The sequence below is a fragment of the Oncorhynchus clarkii genome, chromosome 20 (genome assembly GCF_045791955.1).
Source record: "Oncorhynchus clarkii lewisi isolate Uvic-CL-2024 chromosome 20, UVic_Ocla_1.0, whole genome shotgun sequence".
In the NCBI taxonomy this organism is placed as follows: domain Eukaryota; kingdom Metazoa; phylum Chordata; class Actinopteri; order Salmoniformes; family Salmonidae; genus Oncorhynchus; species Oncorhynchus clarkii.
In genome coordinates this window covers 65,017,822-65,036,206 of record NC_092166.1, presented here as the reverse complement: position 1 = coordinate 65,036,206, position 18,385 = coordinate 65,017,822, and the positions used below count along the sequence as shown (strand labels likewise).

General features: G+C 40.4%; 2 protein-coding genes across 2 annotated transcripts in view; one reads left to right on the top strand and one right to left on the bottom strand.

The window, feature by feature from the left end:
* The first annotated feature begins 1,470 nt into the window (after positions 1–1,470).
* On the top strand, positions 1,471–9,986 carry LOC139377150 (ring finger protein 151). The gene is given in 6 exon segments (XM_071120165.1): positions 1,471–1,502; positions 2,296–2,373; positions 2,606–2,702; positions 9,414–9,471; positions 9,474–9,567; positions 9,651–9,986. Coding segments are annotated over 6 exon segments (684 nt in total). The 3' UTR covers positions 9,976–9,986.
* The window catches only part of LOC139376730 (testis expressed 2, like), a 25,906-nt gene continuing 17,490 nt past the window's right edge, over positions 9,970–18,385 (bottom strand). Inside the window, exons 9-12 of the mRNA XM_071119619.1 lie at positions 17,636–17,773; positions 13,592–13,807; positions 11,141–11,261; positions 9,970–10,901 (exon numbers count right to left, since the gene is read on the bottom strand). Of these exons, the coding sequence (XP_070975720.1) occupies positions 10,686–10,901; positions 11,141–11,261; positions 13,592–13,807; positions 17,636–17,773 (691 nt within the window). The 3' untranslated portion in view covers positions 9,970–10,685. The remainder of the gene's footprint in view (positions 10,902–11,140; positions 11,262–13,591; positions 13,808–17,635; positions 17,774–18,385) is intronic.

Genomic DNA, 18,385 nt, shown 5'->3' with positions numbered 1-18,385 from the left:
CGAAAAAGCAGTTTATGACCCATTTATTAGTATGTTAAATAATGAAGGTATTCTCATAGTTTCTCTGAGAAATAGAGTACTCACAGCAGCAATCCATGCCTTATCACAAGCAGATTATAGTAGCCCACTATATCTAGACAGTGAAAAATATGTCAATAAAACAATAAAGGAAATACATAAAAGAGAAGAATGTGGAGTTTCCAATTCATTACATCTCTGATTGCGTCTGTAATTCCCACTATTGCTACTAAAGCAAATCAACCGTGTACTTTAGGAGTGGCATTTGCGGTCAGTAACAAAGAGTTAATTGTGTTGACATTATGACTCCTTCATCCAAACACAAGGAAGAACACTGATAAAACATGTAGATGCTGGGAAGAGTAGATACATTTTGCCACATGGCATAGTGCCATGCTTGCTTATTGCACACAGGTGTTGCTAAAAGAATGACGGCTTATTGGGCAAATGGGAACATATTTAATGGAAAGGGACGGCAAAGACGAGGGAACGTTCCTGACGGGAATTGTTTAGGGATCAATGATTTACTGGTGGGAATGTTTTTAAGGGAAGGTTTAAGACTGTAAGAAAGATAATAAAGATTTGTATGCATCAGGAGATTATTCAATTGAACTTTAACCTAACTCATTGCTGATATATAAAAAAGCATTCCCATGTCTCCAATTTACTGGATGCCTGTAACATTTTTCCAGTAAGTGAGATCAGTGCAACGTACTCAAAACATGTCACAAGTTGGCATCCATTCAATTAAGAATAAAGGAGGGATCAGCATACATGTGGCGCTTAAGAAAGGTGACTTAATAAGACCAGTCAAAGCATCATCTCAATCATCTCACTCGACAGGCCAGGTATCTGCAGATACCCGTCACACAGGCGTCAATAATAATCAGTATCCAGAATTCTCACACTACCAACATTGCTGAGTAACAACTTCGCCCTGTCTCCATCCTTACCAGATGTTTAGAAACATTTAGCCAGTAAGTGAGACCTGTGCATTGTCTTCCTAAGCATACGTAGCAAGTTGGTGTGTTTTCAAGATTCATAATCCACATAATAATTTACATTTACAGGATTATTTTCCTGCAGTAGCAAACTGGCTCAAATTAAAATCCTACATCTGTAAACACCACAGGTTTTCAAATATGCAAAATAATGGCACGCTTTTAAAAACCTTGGTTCTCATGAAAACCTTCAGCCAATGTCACATACAAAAGTTCTGAAATGCATGATATATAAAGTAAACTACAAAATTAAGTTGGCTGTTACTGCCTTTAAAAGGCCATTAAAATTGAAAGTGTACTTTTATTGATTAGAGACCTCAGCTGAGTTCTGAAAGAAGCCTATTCATAGTAGCCCATTCAATGTGTCAGTCAGTCAGAACAATAGCTAGAGAATGTGTTTGGTTTGGAAGCTCTAGAGCCAGCCGCCATTCAAAGCCCTATTTCCGTTTCCATGGCAACATCTAGTCAAAGCAGTAAAGAGAGGTAGAGAAAAAAAGACCCAGGTGGTGAAATCACTAGCTCTGGACATTATCATGAGTTTTGAGCCAAACAGTAAGTACTATAGTGTGGGCCCTAAAACTTCAGAGAAGAGGAATGACATGGAGCTGAATGATTACTGGTCAGTTGATGTTTTATTTCCAGTGTGTTTTAGCAGTGTATTGTTGTGGCTCGGCACTAATGACTATTTGTTTGTGTATGTGTTTGTGCTGTTGACATGTAGGCTAGTCCTAACTAAGGGAGTGAGGGGCTGAGCTGTGGGAATGAAAACAGTGGCAACTGTGACCTCATGACAATTGAAAATAGAGCAGGGGAAATATGGTGAGTTAGGAAATGTAAATTATAATGAACAGTGACTTTACGGATGGAATATGGATTATGATTTTCGAGAACAAAATACATCTGCTGGTTGATATTGAATGGGGTCATTGACAGGAACACATGGAAAAAGGAAATATAAAAAAGTGCCTGGATGTTGTAAATCGTCAACCACATAACATTGTTGGGGGGGATTTGATTCTTCCTGTGTTCCTTTTCACGGATTCTGATTTATTATAACAAAGTGGCTTTGATTTGACTAACTTACTGCTTTTGACATTCCTTTGATTCAGAACTACCTAAAGTAGTGTGTGTGTGTGTTTGTGTTTGTGTGTGTGTGTGTGTGTGTGTGTGTGTGTGTGTGTGTGTGTGTGTGTGTGTGTGTGTGTGTGTGTGTGTGTTACGACGTGGACCTGTTTGTGGACGGTCCAGACTATGATCTGCTCTGCACCATCTGTAGATCTGTCCTGAGGTGTCCTGTCAGAGTGGCCTGGAACCATTTCTTCTGCAAGATCTGCATCCTACAGTGGCTCAGGAGGTACAGTACACTGGGTCATGTCCTCAGTGTAACCTTAACTGGATTATTCATAAGAAAAGGTAGTAGCTGTGTTATTATGAAAGGTATGAAGCAACCTGTTTCTGGGACACAAAATGTTGATTTTTGGCACGTTTTCACAGTGCTTAAATTTGATGACCATCTAGTTTCTTCAGGTTTCTACTGTGGAAGACTAACATTTTATTTTATTGATTCAATTCTGCTTTCTCTCTAGACAGGAGACATGTCCCTACTGTAGGAAACCTATCAGGTCCAGCTTTATGTTTGTCATGTACAAATTGAGGAAAACTATCAGCCACCTCGGGATTAAGGTGAGTCATGACAGCCTAATGTTGCTCAATGTTTCTTTTACAAAGTAATGGGTTTCCTTTTTCTCAAGAAGCAATGTGTGAGGGTCACACAGTAGGCAGGAAATTAGATTTTTCAAGCATAGAGGAACTCATGGGAGGCTTGTCAAACTTTTGTTTTTGTTTTAGGGGTGTTGTGTTGTTTATTATTGGGCACAGGAGAGGGTAGTTGATTTTTTTACTGTCTACATTCATTTTTATGGCCTGTTTTACTATTTTTTCCATCCTTACACTCTTAGAAAAAAAAGTGCTACCTAGAACATTAAAGGGTTTTTCGGCTGCCCACATAGGAGAACTCTTTAAGGAACCCTTTTTGGTTGCAGGTAGAACCATTTTGGGTTACATGTAGAAACTTTTCTACAGAGGGTTCCTCATGGAACCCAAAAGGGTTCTACCTGGAACCAAAAAGGGTTCTACCTGGAACCAAAAAGAGTTCTCCTATGGGGACAGCCGAAGAACCCTTTTTTCTAAGAGTGTTGCCAAATTTGCTCATCTGCTTGCACGTGCCTCCTCTATATCAAGGTGTGTTGGTACTTCCCTTATGCATTACTTTTCAGCACATCAACTTTTATTATAAACTGAGCCCTGAAATCTGATTGGCTGAAAGCTGTGGTATATCAGACCATATACCACAGTTATGACAAAAAATGTATTTTTACTGTTGTAATTATTTTGGTAAGCAGTTTATAATAACAATAAGGCACCTCAGGAGTTTGTGGTACATGGCCAATATACCACGGCTAAGGGCTGTATCCAGGCACTCCGCGTTACATCGTGCACAAGAACAGCTCTTAGCCGTGCTATTTTGGCCATATACCACACCCCTCGTGCCTTGTTGCTTAAATATACCACAGGTCTATACAATCTAACTGTCTATCCTGCCCTCTATTCACCATTCATAGTGACAATACTGGTAGGTGGATTGTTTGTCCAGATCTGCAATAGGCTAATTAGCAATCATACCACACATAAATGCCTTCAAAGCTGCATACATTTTCAATATTAATCCATAAGAACAATTAGGAATAGATGATAGGCAGGTTAGAGGCAAGGTGCCTTTATTGTTCATGAAAAAACAGTGAAGACCTAAGACATGCAGTTCAGAACGCTTGATCTTGTTTAGGGACAATAAAATTATCACACCTAGACTAGCCTACAACACCACAATACATCCTACCTAGACTAGCCTACAACACCACAATACAATGACCCTACCTAGACTAGCCTACAACACCACAATACAATGATCCTACCTAGACTAGCCTACAACACCACAATACAATGATCCTATCTAGACTAGCCTACAACACCACAATACAATGATCCTACCTAGACTAGTCTACAACACCACAATACAATGATCCTACCTAGACTAGCCTACAACACCACAATACAATGATCCTACCTAGACTAGCCTACAACACCACAATACAATGATCCTACCTAGACTAGTCTACAACACCACAATACAATGATCCTACCTAGACTAGTCTACAACACCACAATACAATGATCCTACTTAGACTAGCCTACAACACCACAATACAATGACCCTACCTAGACTAGCCTACAACACCACAATACAATGATCCTACCTAGACTAGCCTACAACACCACAATACAATGATCCTACCTAGACTAGCCTACAACACCACATTACAATGATCCTACCTAGACTAGCCTACAACACCACAATACAATGTATACTTGCATTATTGTTTTCAAGTGAGTTTCTACTAGAGGCTGCAGTGAAAATGTCATTTGAATAATGGTGCAAAGGCCTTGTGATATTTCATTCCATTTGGATTAGTTGTGGGTCTACCCTCGGCAGTTTATACGTTCTAAAAAGGTACTAACAGGCCAGTCTAGGCTGTATTTTTACTTCTGATACTGAGATGTGCTGTCTGTTGAGGATTGTAATTCTCCCAAATCATCCTATAATAATGAGGCCACATATGCCCCCAACAGGCCTAGATATTAAGGAAAGCTTAACAAGCGAACTGCTACAACCTCCAATCTGAGAAACGGATCCTAGCGCACCTAGAACCTAACGCTTCATTAGAGCCCAAATGTGTCATTTCATCTTCAAAATGTAGTGCCTTTAGAAGTGACATAAACACAGGTACAATGTTTCAATCTGAATAGGCCACTTCAAAAGTCTCCTGTAGGCATGTGCACGTTCGTCCAAAATACAATTCCTGCATGCTCAAAATGGCTTGACATTGACACCCTAAAGACTCAAATGCGCTAGTCCAGTGTCAGTTTGATTATGCTGCACATCATGGTTCAACAGCAGCCCCAAGCATCTAAAGAATAAGCTAAAGACCAGCCAAAACAAGCCTGTAAGAATTGTGCTCAAATTCTCCCCTTGTGGAGGTCAAACATTTTAAGCAGCTAAGCAGGCTATCTGTGGGAAAAAAAAGAGTAGAATTAATTGAACCTGGTCTGGTCCACAGAATTATTATGGACTCCAGATACCTATCCAAATATGTTTTATTTGTTAGAGATGTTCACCAGCATAATACCAGAGCCAGAGACTCGACTACTCACTGTTTAAATCCATCTGGTAAGAACACATTTTTATAGACCAATTTGTTGAGTGGAACAAACTACCACAGTAACTCAAAGCCATACCAACCATAATCACGTTTTAAAAGAATGTCAAAATCTGGCTAATGAGTGAACAGTATAAGCTTTTTGTCTGTATCTATGTAATGTGTTTGTATCTATGTAATGTGTCTGTATCTATGTAATGTGTCTGTATCTATATAATGTGTCTGTATCTATGTAATGTGTCTGCATCTATGTAATGTGTCTGTATCTATGTAATGTGTCTGTATCTATGTAATGTGTCTGTATCTATGTAATGTGTCTGTATCTATGTAATGTGTCTGTATCTATGTAATGTGTCTGTATCTATGTAATGTGTCTGTATCTATGTAATGTGTCTGTATCTATGTAATGTGTCTGTATATATGTAATGTGTCTGTATCTATGTAATGTGTCTGTATCTATGTAATGTGTCTGTATCTATATAATGTGTCTGTATCTATGTAATGTGTCTGTATCTATGTAATGTGTCTGTATCTATATAATGTGTCTGTATCTATGTAATGTGTCTGTATCTATGTAATGTGTCTGTATCTATGTAATGTGTCTGTATCTATATAATGTGTCTGTATCTATGTAATGTGTCTGTATCTATGTAATGTGTCTGTATCTATATAATGTGTCTGTATCTATGTAATGTGTCTGTATCTATGTAATGTGTCTGCATCTATGTAATGTGTCTGTATCTATGTAATGTGTCTGTATCTATATAATGTGTCTGTATCTATGTAATGTGTCTGTATCTATGTAATGTGTCTGCATCTATGTAATGTGTCTGTATCTATGTAATGTGTCTGTATCTATATAATGTGTCTGTATCTATGTAATGTGTCTGTATCTATGTAATGTGTCTGTATCTATATAATGTGTCTGTATCTATGTAATGTGTCTGTATCTATGTAATGTGTCTGTATCTATGTAATGTGTCTGCATCTATGTAATGTGTCTGTATCTATATAATGTGTCTGTATCTATGTAATGTGTCTGTATCTATGTAATGTGTCTGTATCTATATAATGTGTCTGTATCTATATAATGTGTCTGTATCTATGTAATGTGTCTGCATCTATGTAATGTGTCTGTATCTATGTAATGTGTCTGTATCTATATAATGTGTCTGTATCTATGTAATGTGTCTGTATCTATGTAATGTGTCTGTATCTATGTAATGTGTCTGTATCTATGTAATGTGTCTGTATCTATGTAATGTGTCTGTATCTATGTAATGTGTCTGTATCTATGTAATGTGTCTGTATATATGTAATGTGTCTGTATCTATGTAATGTGTCTGTATCTATGTAATGTGTCTGTATCTATATAATGTGTCTGTATCTATGTAATGTGTCTGTATCTATGTAATGTGTCTGTATCTATATAATGTGTCTGTATCTATGTAATGTGTCTGTATCTATGTAATGTGTCTGTATCTATGTAATGTGTCTGTATCTATATAATGTGTCTGTATCTATGTAATGTGTCTGTATCTATGTAATGTGTCTGTATCTATATAATGTGTCTGTATCTATGTAATGTGTCTGTATCTATGTAATGTGTCTGCATCTATGTAATGTGTCTGTATCTATGTAATGTGTCTGTATCTATATAATGTGTCTGTATCTATGTAATGTGTCTGTATCTATGTAATGTGTCTGCATCTATGTAATGTGTCTGTATCTATGTAATGTGTCTGTATCTATATAATGTGTCTGTATCTATGTAATGTGTCTGTATCTATGTAATGTGTCTGTATCTATATAATGTGTCTGTATCTATGTAATGTGTCTGTATCTATGTAATGTGTCTGTATCTATGTAATGTGTCTGCATCTATGTAATGTGTCTGTATCTATATAATGTGTCTGTATCTATGTAATGTGTCTGTATCTATGTAATGTGTCTGTATCTATATAATGTGTCTGTATCTATATAATGTGTCTGTATCTATGTAATGTGTCTGCATCTATGTAATGTGTCTGTATCTATGTAATGTGTCTGTATCTATATAATGTGTCTGTATCTATGTAATGTGTCTGTATCTATGTAATGTGTCTGTATCTATATAATGTGTCTGCATCTATGTAATGTGTCTGTATCTATGTAATGTGTCTGTATCTATGTATTGTGTCTGCATCTATGTAATGTGTCTGTATCTATATAATGTGTCTGTATCTATGTAATGTGTCTGTATCTATGTAATGTGTCTGTATCTATATAATGTGTCTGTATCTATATAATGTGTCTGTATCTATGTAATGTGTCTGTATCTATGTAATGTGTCTGTATCTATGTAATGTGTCTGTATCTATATAATGTGTCTGCATCTATGTAATGTGTCTGTATCTATATAATGTGTCTGTATCTATGTAATGTGTCTGTATCTATGTAATGTGTCTGTATCTATGTAATGTGTCTGCATCTATGTAATGTGTCTGTATCTATGTATTGTGTCTGCATCTATGTAATGTGTCTGTATCTATATAATGTGTCTGTATCTATGTAATGTGTCTGTATCTATATAATGTGTCTGTATCTATGTAATGTGTCTGTATCTATGTAATGTGTCTGTATCTATGTAATGTGTCTGTATCTATGTAATGTGTCTGTATCTATATAATGTGTCTGTATCTATGTAATGTGTCTGTATCTATGTAATGTGTCTGTATCTATGTAATGTGTCTGCATCTATGTAATGTGTCTGTATCTATGTATTGTGTCTGCATCTATGTAATGTGTCTGTATCTATATAATGTGTCTGTATCTATGTAATGTGTCTGTATCTATGTAATGTGTCTGTATCTATATAATGTGTCTGTATCTATGTAATGTGTCTGCATCTATGTATTGTATATGTATCTATGTAAATAATAGGGACCACAATGGAAATAAGTTCCCAACTTTATTGTGCAATCCCAATCACTTGTACTGTGTGAACATACAGTGCCCTCCTTAATTATTGAGGTAGTGAAGCATTTCTTTATTAAACTCCAAAAGTTTGGATTTGAAATTATACAATGACTATGAGGTTAAAGGGCAGACTGTCAGCTATAATTTGAATTGTTCGTACATGTTCGCCCCAATTTTAGGGGAGAAAACTGTGAATATTCACGAGTGAGAAAGTTACCAATGGGGGTATGATATTAATGCCTCTGTAACTTTCTCACTCATCATTATTCATTCATTCAGGATTATCCGTAATCATGGTAGCATCCACATTCATGTAGAAGTGTTCAGAAACACATGATATTCTTATTTACAATAACAGTGACTCCGAAATGACACAATACATTATTTACCATTCATTCTAAAAGATCATCTGAAGCACAACCAAAACAAACAGAAAAATCATCCAATAGATTTGTAGTCACAAGCTTGATGTGGTCATTGCATGCTATGAATATGCAAATACTTAACTTTAATAAAAATATAAGTGAATTTGACCCAATACTTTTGCTCCTCTAAAAGTAATTTGTCATTTATAAACAGTTCACCCAATATGGATGAAAAGACCCTCTAATTAGAGCTGACAGTCTGCACTTTAAATCCAAACGTGTCAAATATAGAGTCAAAAGTACAAAAAATACTTTACTGTCCCAATAATTCAAATGGTTGAAAATGTGATTTCCTCCTAGTTGATCGTTGCCTGCAGCCGGCTCTGATCGTAGTGTAAATGATACAGGCAAGGAGACTGAGCTCGTCTGTTCTGGTCGGCGAACCCTCAACGTTCTAGCCTGTAGCCCTGCGTGGCATCGACTGCGCCACAAAAGTGGTAAAGTCGATATCCACGTTTATAAACACAGGGTCGCTACATTTATGGTTATTTGGGGTCATAAAAATGAGCAATTTTTTTTACAGTACAGTAGAGTACAATGGGAGGGTCATGAAAATATGTTTCACATCGTTTTGTTTTGTTTTCTATGACACCTTAAACTGGATCAGTCCCCCCCCCCCCCCAGTAAATGCAGAACTATCCCTAAATCTTGTAAACAACTGACCACAATCTTTGACTTGCACTTTCCCACAGTCTTCCACTTCCTCTCCTCTCTCCCCTTCTCACTCTCCCATGCAGTGTAACAATGATGGTTGCTCGGCCACCTTCCCTCTGTCTGAGGAGTTCCTTGGTGCACCGGTCAGCCCTGGAGCCAGCTCTGCCCCATGGACTGTGGTGCTCTGCTCACACAGGCCACCCAGAACCAACACAACTGCTTCAGTTTGGATTCCAGGCTAGAATTTCCCCTTGACAATATACAAATGATCTTGGTGTAAATGGATGAATCCTCTTTGATGATGATTATGGTTACCCCAGGCGGCTGAAGCAGCAGGTGGAGTCCCAGAGGCAGAACCACAGAGCCATCGCTAGCGCCCTCCGGAGGAAGATGAGGAGAATGCAGACACAAGTTAGGAGGCAGGTGGCACTCATCTGTGAGAGTCTAGAGGTCATGGGAGAGGCAGAGGAGGGACAGGAGGGTGAGGGAGAGGAATATGGAGAGGGGGAAGGAGAGGTGTATGAGGGATATGGAGAGGGGGAAGGAGAGGTGTATGAGGGATATGGAGAGGGGGAAGGAGAGGTGTATGAGGGATATGGAGAGGGGGAGACTACAGAGGAGAGTAACACAAGCAGCAGCTCCTAAGATGGGAACAGGGTTTATTTTTGTATTTTACAAATGATTAATGACGTTTTAAAAGACATAGGGGTTTTTATATCAAATAATGATTATGCGGAACTATGAAAATTAGAGAGGTTTGTATTTTAATTAAACTTTTAATTTCATTTTGGTGTGTTTTGTACAGACTGCAGATGTATTCTGATGGAATGTTTCATTTTCATAATGTTTCTATTAGGTTGATTATTGTATTCTTGCAAATCCAAACCTTGAATGATTAAAATCATGACATAAAAACATTTCTATATGTCTTGGTTTTATTCAACGATCGTTTTCATCTTTCACGTATTAAATATGGACTGTCTGATCAAAAGGACATTGAACTGTAAAAAAGGAAATCAACACGCAAACACACATCTCTTTACTGTTCCTCACATGTAAACATTGACCAAAGGTATCACTTAAAGTCTGTAATATACAGTATCTCACTACATTTGGTGGCACATCTATACTGAACAAAAAAAACGCAACATGCAACAATTTCAAATATGTTGCTGAGTTACAGTTCACATAAGGAAATCAGACAATTTAAATAAGTACATTTGTTCCTAATCTATGGATTTCACTTGGTGGGAAGCCAGGTCCAGCCAATCAGAAATAGTTTTTCCCCACAAAATGGCTTTATAACAGACAGAAATTCTCCTTTATTTCAGCTCATGAAACATGGGACCAACACTTTACATGTTGAGTTCATATTTTTGTTCAGTGTAGTCCAAGTCCAAGTCTGCAGCAGTATTGTCCTGGGAGATCCTCTCGATGGACTCCATGGAGGAGTGTTGTGAGTGTGACGACTGGGCTGGACACTCCTCCAGCAGCCCAGCTGGAGGACTGTCCATCCCAGAATGCATCAGAGGCAGGTAGATGTCGTCCATGTTGGGCAGCACAAATACTTTCTGGAATGGAGAGAAGATAGATTAATTGTTTTATTGGGGATAGATTGTCTTACTTGGGATTTGGGGGGAAGGGGAGGCAGGGGAGAGTAAAAGAGGAAGAGCTGGATGAGAAAAGACAAGGGAGGGCGAGAGGTGAGAGATACAAGGGTAGGAAAGGGAGGGGGAGGAGAGAGAGAGAAAGAGAGAGAGAGAGAGGAAAAGAGGAGGTATAGCAGTAGGAAAGGAAAGAGAAGTCTAACCTCAAATTCATCCTGCAGCTTCTTCTCGATCCACTCGGTCACGTGACAGAAGGTGACCTCCCTCTCCCCCAGCTTGGGTCTGACACGCAGGTCCAGCTTGGGAGGCACACAGAAACTGTACCTGGAATACACACACACATGCACAAATATAGGACCCTTCAAAGATAATTAGTAAAAATCCAAATAACTTCACAGATCTTCATTGTAAAGGGTTTAAACACTGTTTCCCATGCTTGTTCAATGAACCATAAACAATCAATGAACATGCACCTGTGGAACGGTCGTTAATACACTAACAGCTTACAGACGGTAGGCAATTAAGGTCACAGTTATGAAAACTTAGGACACTAAAGAGGCCTTTCTACTGACTCTGAAAAACACCAAAAGAAAGATGCCCAAGGTCCCTGCTCATCTGTGTGAACGTGCCTTAGGCATGCTGCAAGGAGGTAAGAGGACTGCAGATGTGGCCAGGGCAATAAATTGCAATGTCCGTACTGTGAGACGCCTAAGACAGCGCTACAGGCAGACAGTATGGACCACGTGTAACAACACCTGCACAGGATCAGTACATCCGAACATCACACCTGCGGGACAGGTACAGGACGGCAACAACAACTGCCCGAGTTACACCAGGAACGCACAATCCCTCCATCAGTGCTCAGACTGTCCGCAATAGCCTGAGAGAGGCTAGATTGAGGGCTTGTAGGCCTGTTGTAAGGCAGGTCCTCACCAGACATCACCGGCAACAGCGTCGCCAATGGGCACAAACACACCGTTGCTGGACCAGACAGGACTGGAGAAAAGTGCTCTTCACTGACGAGTTGCGGTTTTGTCTCACCAGGGGTGGCGTTCGGATTCGTGTTTATCATCGAAGGAATGAGCCTGTACTCTGGAGCGGAATCGATTTGGAGGTGGAGGATCCGTCATGGTCTGGGGCAGTGTGTCACAGTATCATCGGACTGAGCTTGTTGTCATTGCAGGCAATCTCAACGCTGTGCGTTACAGGGAAGACATCCTCCTCCCTCATGTGGTACCCTTCCTGCAGGCTCATCCTGACATGACCCTTCAGCATGACAATGCCACCAGCCATACTGCTCGTTCTGCGCGTGATTTCCTGCAAGACAGGAATGTCAGTGTTCTGCCATGGCCAGCGAAGAGCCCGGATTTCAAGCCCATTGAGCACGTCTGGGAGCTGTTGGATCGGAGGGTGAGGGCTAGGGCCATTCCCCACAGAAATGTCCGGAAACTTGCAGGTGCCTTGGTGGAAGAGTGGGGAAACATCTCACAGCAAGAACTGGCAAATCTGGTGCAGTCCATGAGGGGGAGATGCATTGCAGTACTGTACTTAATGCAGCTGGTGGCCACACCAGATACTGACTGTTACTGTTGATTTTGACCCCCCTTTGTTCAGGGACACATTATTCAATTTCTGTTAGTCACATGTCTGTGGAACTTGTTCAGTTTATGTCTCAGTTGATGAATCTTGTTATGTTCATACAAATATTTACACATGTTAAGTTTGCTGAAAATAAACACAGTTGACAGTGAGAGGACGTTTTTCTTTGCTGAGTTGACATTTTTTCCTCAATAACGTAGAGTAAAAGCTGTGAGTCAGAGCTAGAAGGTTGTTTGAATTGGGGAGGCGGGGGGGGGGGGAGTAAACAACATGGTCTTGTAATGGATGCAAGCCTCGAATGGAAGCCAGTGGAGTGGTGTGTGGCAAAATGGGGTGAGATGAGAGAACGTGGGAAGGTTGAATACCAGGCGGGTTGCAGCGTTCTGTAAAAACACCAGGAAGTCATCTCCAAGACATTATAATTTTGGAAATCTGTTCCCAAGTACTCCCGTGCATAATAAAGAGACACGTGATCGTATACAAATGTAAGCAAGGTTTGAAATGATTATGTTATGGTCAAATATTATATCTGTTTGGGCTTCTTCCGGTCAATTTGCAGTCTACAAATTATTTGCAATTATGTTCAGGCCCCCTGACCTTCTGCTCAAGAAGAAATCATCCGGCTGAATCGAGTTCATGATCTGTGTCATAGAGTAACTTTGAGTGAGAGTGGGTCATACCATATACTATCAGTAGGGGGAGGAGGGATATGGAGTGTTGGCTGTACCATATTTTATCAGTAGGGGGGAAGGGATATTGAGTATGGTCCGTACCATATTCTATCAGTAGGGGGAGGAGCGATATTGAGTGTGGTCCGTACCATATTCTATCAGTAGGGGGAGGAGGGTTGTTGTGTGTGGTCCGTACCATATTCTATCAGTAGGGGGAGGAGGGATGTTTAGTGTGGTCCGTACCATATTCTATCAGTAGGGGGAGGAGGGATGTTGAGTGTGGTCCGTACCATATTCTATCAGTAGGGGGAGGAGGGATGTTGAGTGTGGTCCATACCATATTCTATCAGTAGGGGAAGGAGGGATGTTGAGTGTGGGCCGTACCATATTCTATCAGTAGGGGGAGGAGGGATGTTGACAGCCAGTGTCCCAGAAAGCTCCTGAACCTCCACTGCCAGCAGCAGGGGCGTGTTGGACATCTCCTCAATCTTCTTTTTGATGTACTCATTCTCTGTCGCCTTCTGGAAGTACTTAGACTTAGCAATTTTGTCTACAAATCTCAAAATCCGCCTGCCTGTCCTCCCGCCACCAGCAGCAATCCTGCAGAGAGGAGGAGAGGAGGAGAGAGGACTTATACATGAGATGCCTTCAGAGGTAAATGTCACACTGGTCACAAATGAAAACAGCACTGCTATGACCTGCACTGCTATGATCGAAAACTAAGGGCCCTATTCAATCCATAGCACTGAATATCCACTTCATAGCGCGATTAACAATTCACATATTTTAATAGAGATATTTTGCAACACAGATTGAATCCAGCCATAGTAGCTTAAATGTAAACTATATTCTGGGAAAGTGATGTCAATATACAGTGCATTCGGAAAGTATTCAGACACATTGACTTTTTCCACATTTTGTTACGTTACAGCCTTATTCTAAATGGATTTTTTAAAATCCTCATCAATCTACACACAATACGTCATAATGACAAAGTGAACACAGGTTTTTACAAATTTTGCAAATGACATAAGTGTTCAGACCCTTTGCTATGAGACTTGAAAATGAGCTCAGGTGCATCCTGTTTTCATTAATAATCCTTGAGATGTTTCTACAACTTTACTGGAGTCCACCTGGTGTAAATTCAATTGATTGGACATGATTTGGAAAGGCACACACCTGACTATATAAGGTCCCACAGTTGACAGTGCATGTCAGAGCAAAAACCAAGCCATGAGGTCGAAGGAATTGTCCGTAGAGCTCCGATACAGGATTGTGTCGAAGCACCAATCTTGTGAAGGGTAACAAAGCATTTCATTCTACATTTAAAATCCCCAAGAACACAGTGGCCCCCATCTTTCTTAAATGGAAGAAATTTGGAACCACCAAGACTCTTCCTAGAGCTGGCTGCCCAGCCAAATTGAGCAATCGGGGGAGAAGGGCCTTGTTAACCAGAACCCGATGGTCACTCTGACAGAGCTCCAGAGTTCCTCTGTGGAGATAGGAGAACCTTCTAGAAAGACAACTGTTAAGGTTTTCTTCCTCCTCTTCCTCTGAAGAGGTGTAGCAGGGATCGGACTAAAATGCAGCATGGTTATCTTGATACATCTTTAATAAAGATAATACAAAAACACAAAACGTAACATGAACAACCGAAACAGCCCTATCTGGTGCAAACAAACACAGAGACAGGAACAATCACCCACGACACACTCAAAGAATATGGCTGCCTAAATATGGTTCCCAATCAGAAACAACGATAAACACCTGCCTCTGATTGAGAACCACTCTAGGCAACCATAGACTTACCTAGACAACTCTACTATACCACAATCCCATAACCTACAAAAACCCCAAGACAAAACACACCACATAAATAACCCATGTCACACCCTGGCCTGACCAAAATAATAAAGAAAACACAAAATACTAAGACCAGGGCGTGACAGACAACCATCTCTGCAGCACTCCACCAATCAGGCCTTTATGGCAGAGTGGACAGACGGAAGCCACTCCTCAGTAAAAGGCACATGACAGGACTCTCAGAACATGAGAAACAAGATTCTCTAGTCTGATGAAACCAAGATTTAACTCTTTGGCCTGAATGCCAAGTGTCACATCTGGAGGATATCTGGCACCATCCCTATGGTGAAGCATGGTGGTGGCAGTATCATGCTGTGGGGATGTTTTTAAGCCTAGTTAAATTAAGATTTAAGAAAAATAATAATTAAGTGTCAGGATTGAGGGAAAGATGAATGGAGCAAGTACAGAGAGATCCTTGCTCCAGAGCGCTCAGGTCCTCAGACTGGGACAAAGGTTCACCTTCCAACAGGACAACGACCCTACGCACACAGCCAAGACAACACAGCAGTGGCTTCGGGAGAAGCCTCTGAATGTCCTTGAGCGGCCCAGCCAGAGTCCAGACTTGAACCCGATCAAACATCTCTGGAGAGACCTGAAGATAGCTGCGCAGCGACGCTCCCCATCCAACCCGACTTGAGAGGATCTGCAGAGAAGAATGGGAGAAACTCCCCAAATACAGGTGAGCCAAGCTTGTAGCGTCATACCCAAGAAGACTCTAGGCTGTAATCGCTGCCAAAGGTGCTTCAACAAAGTACTGAGTAAAGGGTCTGAATAATTATGTACATTTCATTTTTTTTTTAAATACATTTGCAAAAATATCTAAACCTGTTTTTGCTTTGTCATTGTGGGGTATTGTGTGCAGACTGATGAGGATTTTTTTTACTCAACTACAAATCCTTGTCTATTTTTTGAGGCTACCAGACGGCCGTTTCATTATTTGTAGCAACCATAAGGGCATGAAATCAGCAGACGGCAAGGCAGGTTGAAGTGCTCGGAGTGTAGATTTATTTACAGGTGATCCATGGTGAAAGCGCCATATACAAAATATACAAGGGCAGTAGGCCAAAAGAAATCGCCCTCTGTATCAGGTTTAACCTGTCCTATCTGAATGGACAGGTAGATGGCAAGACTGTGTAGCCTCTCCTTGAGAAACCAAATGGAATCTGTCTAACAGAAGCTCAAACATTATATGATATAATCACTTGTTCCCCAGAACCATACAATTACCCAATTGGCAATTACAACCCGTAAACTGGTTCTACAATGTAAAAGGCCATTTCCACTTCCATTGTTTACATTCCTTTTAATCAAGATGAATGATTGTTAATGATATTTCAACACCAACAATCAATTTCTCTGATTTAAGGTTCTGACTCCAAAGCGTGGAGCGCAGACAAACGGAAGTCCGACATAATCCGGGAAATCTGAAATAAACAGAACCTCTACCAGATAAGTCTTGTGAACGTTCATGTGCACAATAACCGGTACAGAGATGGAATGATGAAACGCTATCAATTATTGTAGTATTAGATGGAATCTAGATTTACCAGATAGGGCCTATGCACTTTAACGTGTGAAAGCAACAGCAAACACTTCAACAAGAGAAAAAAAGCAGTTTGGAGAGCATAATGAAGAGGTGCGCAATGGTGCATCTTTACCACAGTGATAATACAATATAAACAAATTCCAAAGGTAAGTTTCATATGTAGATTATCAGTTTAAAGCTGTTGCATACCAGCAGGCCTATGCTAGCAACTGTTGCCCCATTACCGATGAGCTTGCAAAGTGTTCTTAAACACCAAGACATTTTTGTAGCTGTATATGTATTACGGCAATCCTCTCTTCTATAATTTAACATTTGCGGTGCACCCGATCCTATCCTATCCTACAGCAATTTAGCAATCTGTTCACTAGCTCGTCACCCGACCTGTGTTGATTGACAGTTTGCTGGTCCAATCACAGTGCCGAGTGTGTGTTTCACTAGCCAATCTGTTGCAGTTTTTTTTGCAAGGGCGATGCTGTGCTGCTGTCTCTGGCTGGGAGTACAGTAATCCACATAGACTCTGTGCCACAAAATGAGTGACAAGACATGACAAAACCTGGCCAGATAAGTTCAAGTCATCAGTCTCGAGTCAAAGCCGAGTCCCAAGTCTTGAGGGTCCAAGTCTAGTCTCAGGTTATTTTATTTTCTATCAGGTTGAGTCGAAAGTCATCAAATTTGTGACTGGAGTCAGATTTGAGTCCAAGTCATGTGACTCGGTTGTGATTATAGAAAATGATATTAGGGCTCGAAGCGCTTCAGCGCTGTAGCACGCTTGAAATGTCAAGATCATTTCCGATGAAGCCAACATATGCAGCGTTTACCGTGAATGCAGTCTCTGCTAGCGTGGGAACATTGCCTTTAAGTGTAAAACGAGCGACAAAACCGAATGTCATCGCTACGGATTGAAACGAGGCAAATACAGTACAAGGTCACAGTCAGGTCACAGTCAGGAAAAACTCCTGGCCGCATCATTCGACATGGCCGACTATATTTGGTGTGTAAGAGAAAGAGGCATCAATTACCCTTCAGCACCAGGTAGAGTCCCCTTTTCTCCCACAATGCTTTGGTGCTCTGAGAGCAGTACTTCCTCCTCATCTGAAGAGCCAGCGCTGGAGGACTCTTCATCACTGTCAGCCAAAACACTGAGGACGGGTCTGGACCTGGACACAAAACACAATAACACAGGTTTCCTGAGTGTCTCGTGTGACTCAGTTGGTATAATGTGGCACTTGTAATGCCAGGGTTGTGGGTCCACTTCCAATTGGCAACTAGTACAAAAAAGAGTGAAAATGTATGACTGTAAATTGTTCTGGCTAAGCATGAGAGCAAAATGATTTCAGCTCTCACTGAGACTAACCTTAATCCTTATCTGAGTTCAGCCCCAACCCTAGCTTTATCCACAAACCTGATAAAGACATTTTTGGGATTTGACACCTAAATAAAACCATACTCAGCAGAGCCAACCATACTGTAAAAACAAGCTCATACATGCTTAACAAATAAGATGATATTTTTATGATAGAACAAGGATCTATTGTAGGAATCCATTTAAATCTGGAAACAGACCATCTAATCAACATAATGTATAATGTACAGAGAACTCTGTCATGTACAGAGAGCTCTGTCATGTACAGAGAGCTCTGTCATGTATAGAGAGCTCTGTCATGTACAGAGAGCTCTGTCATGTATAGAGAGCTCTGTCATGTATAGAGAGCTCTGTCATGTACAGAGAGCTCTGTCATGTATAGAGAGCTCTGCCATGTATAGAGAGC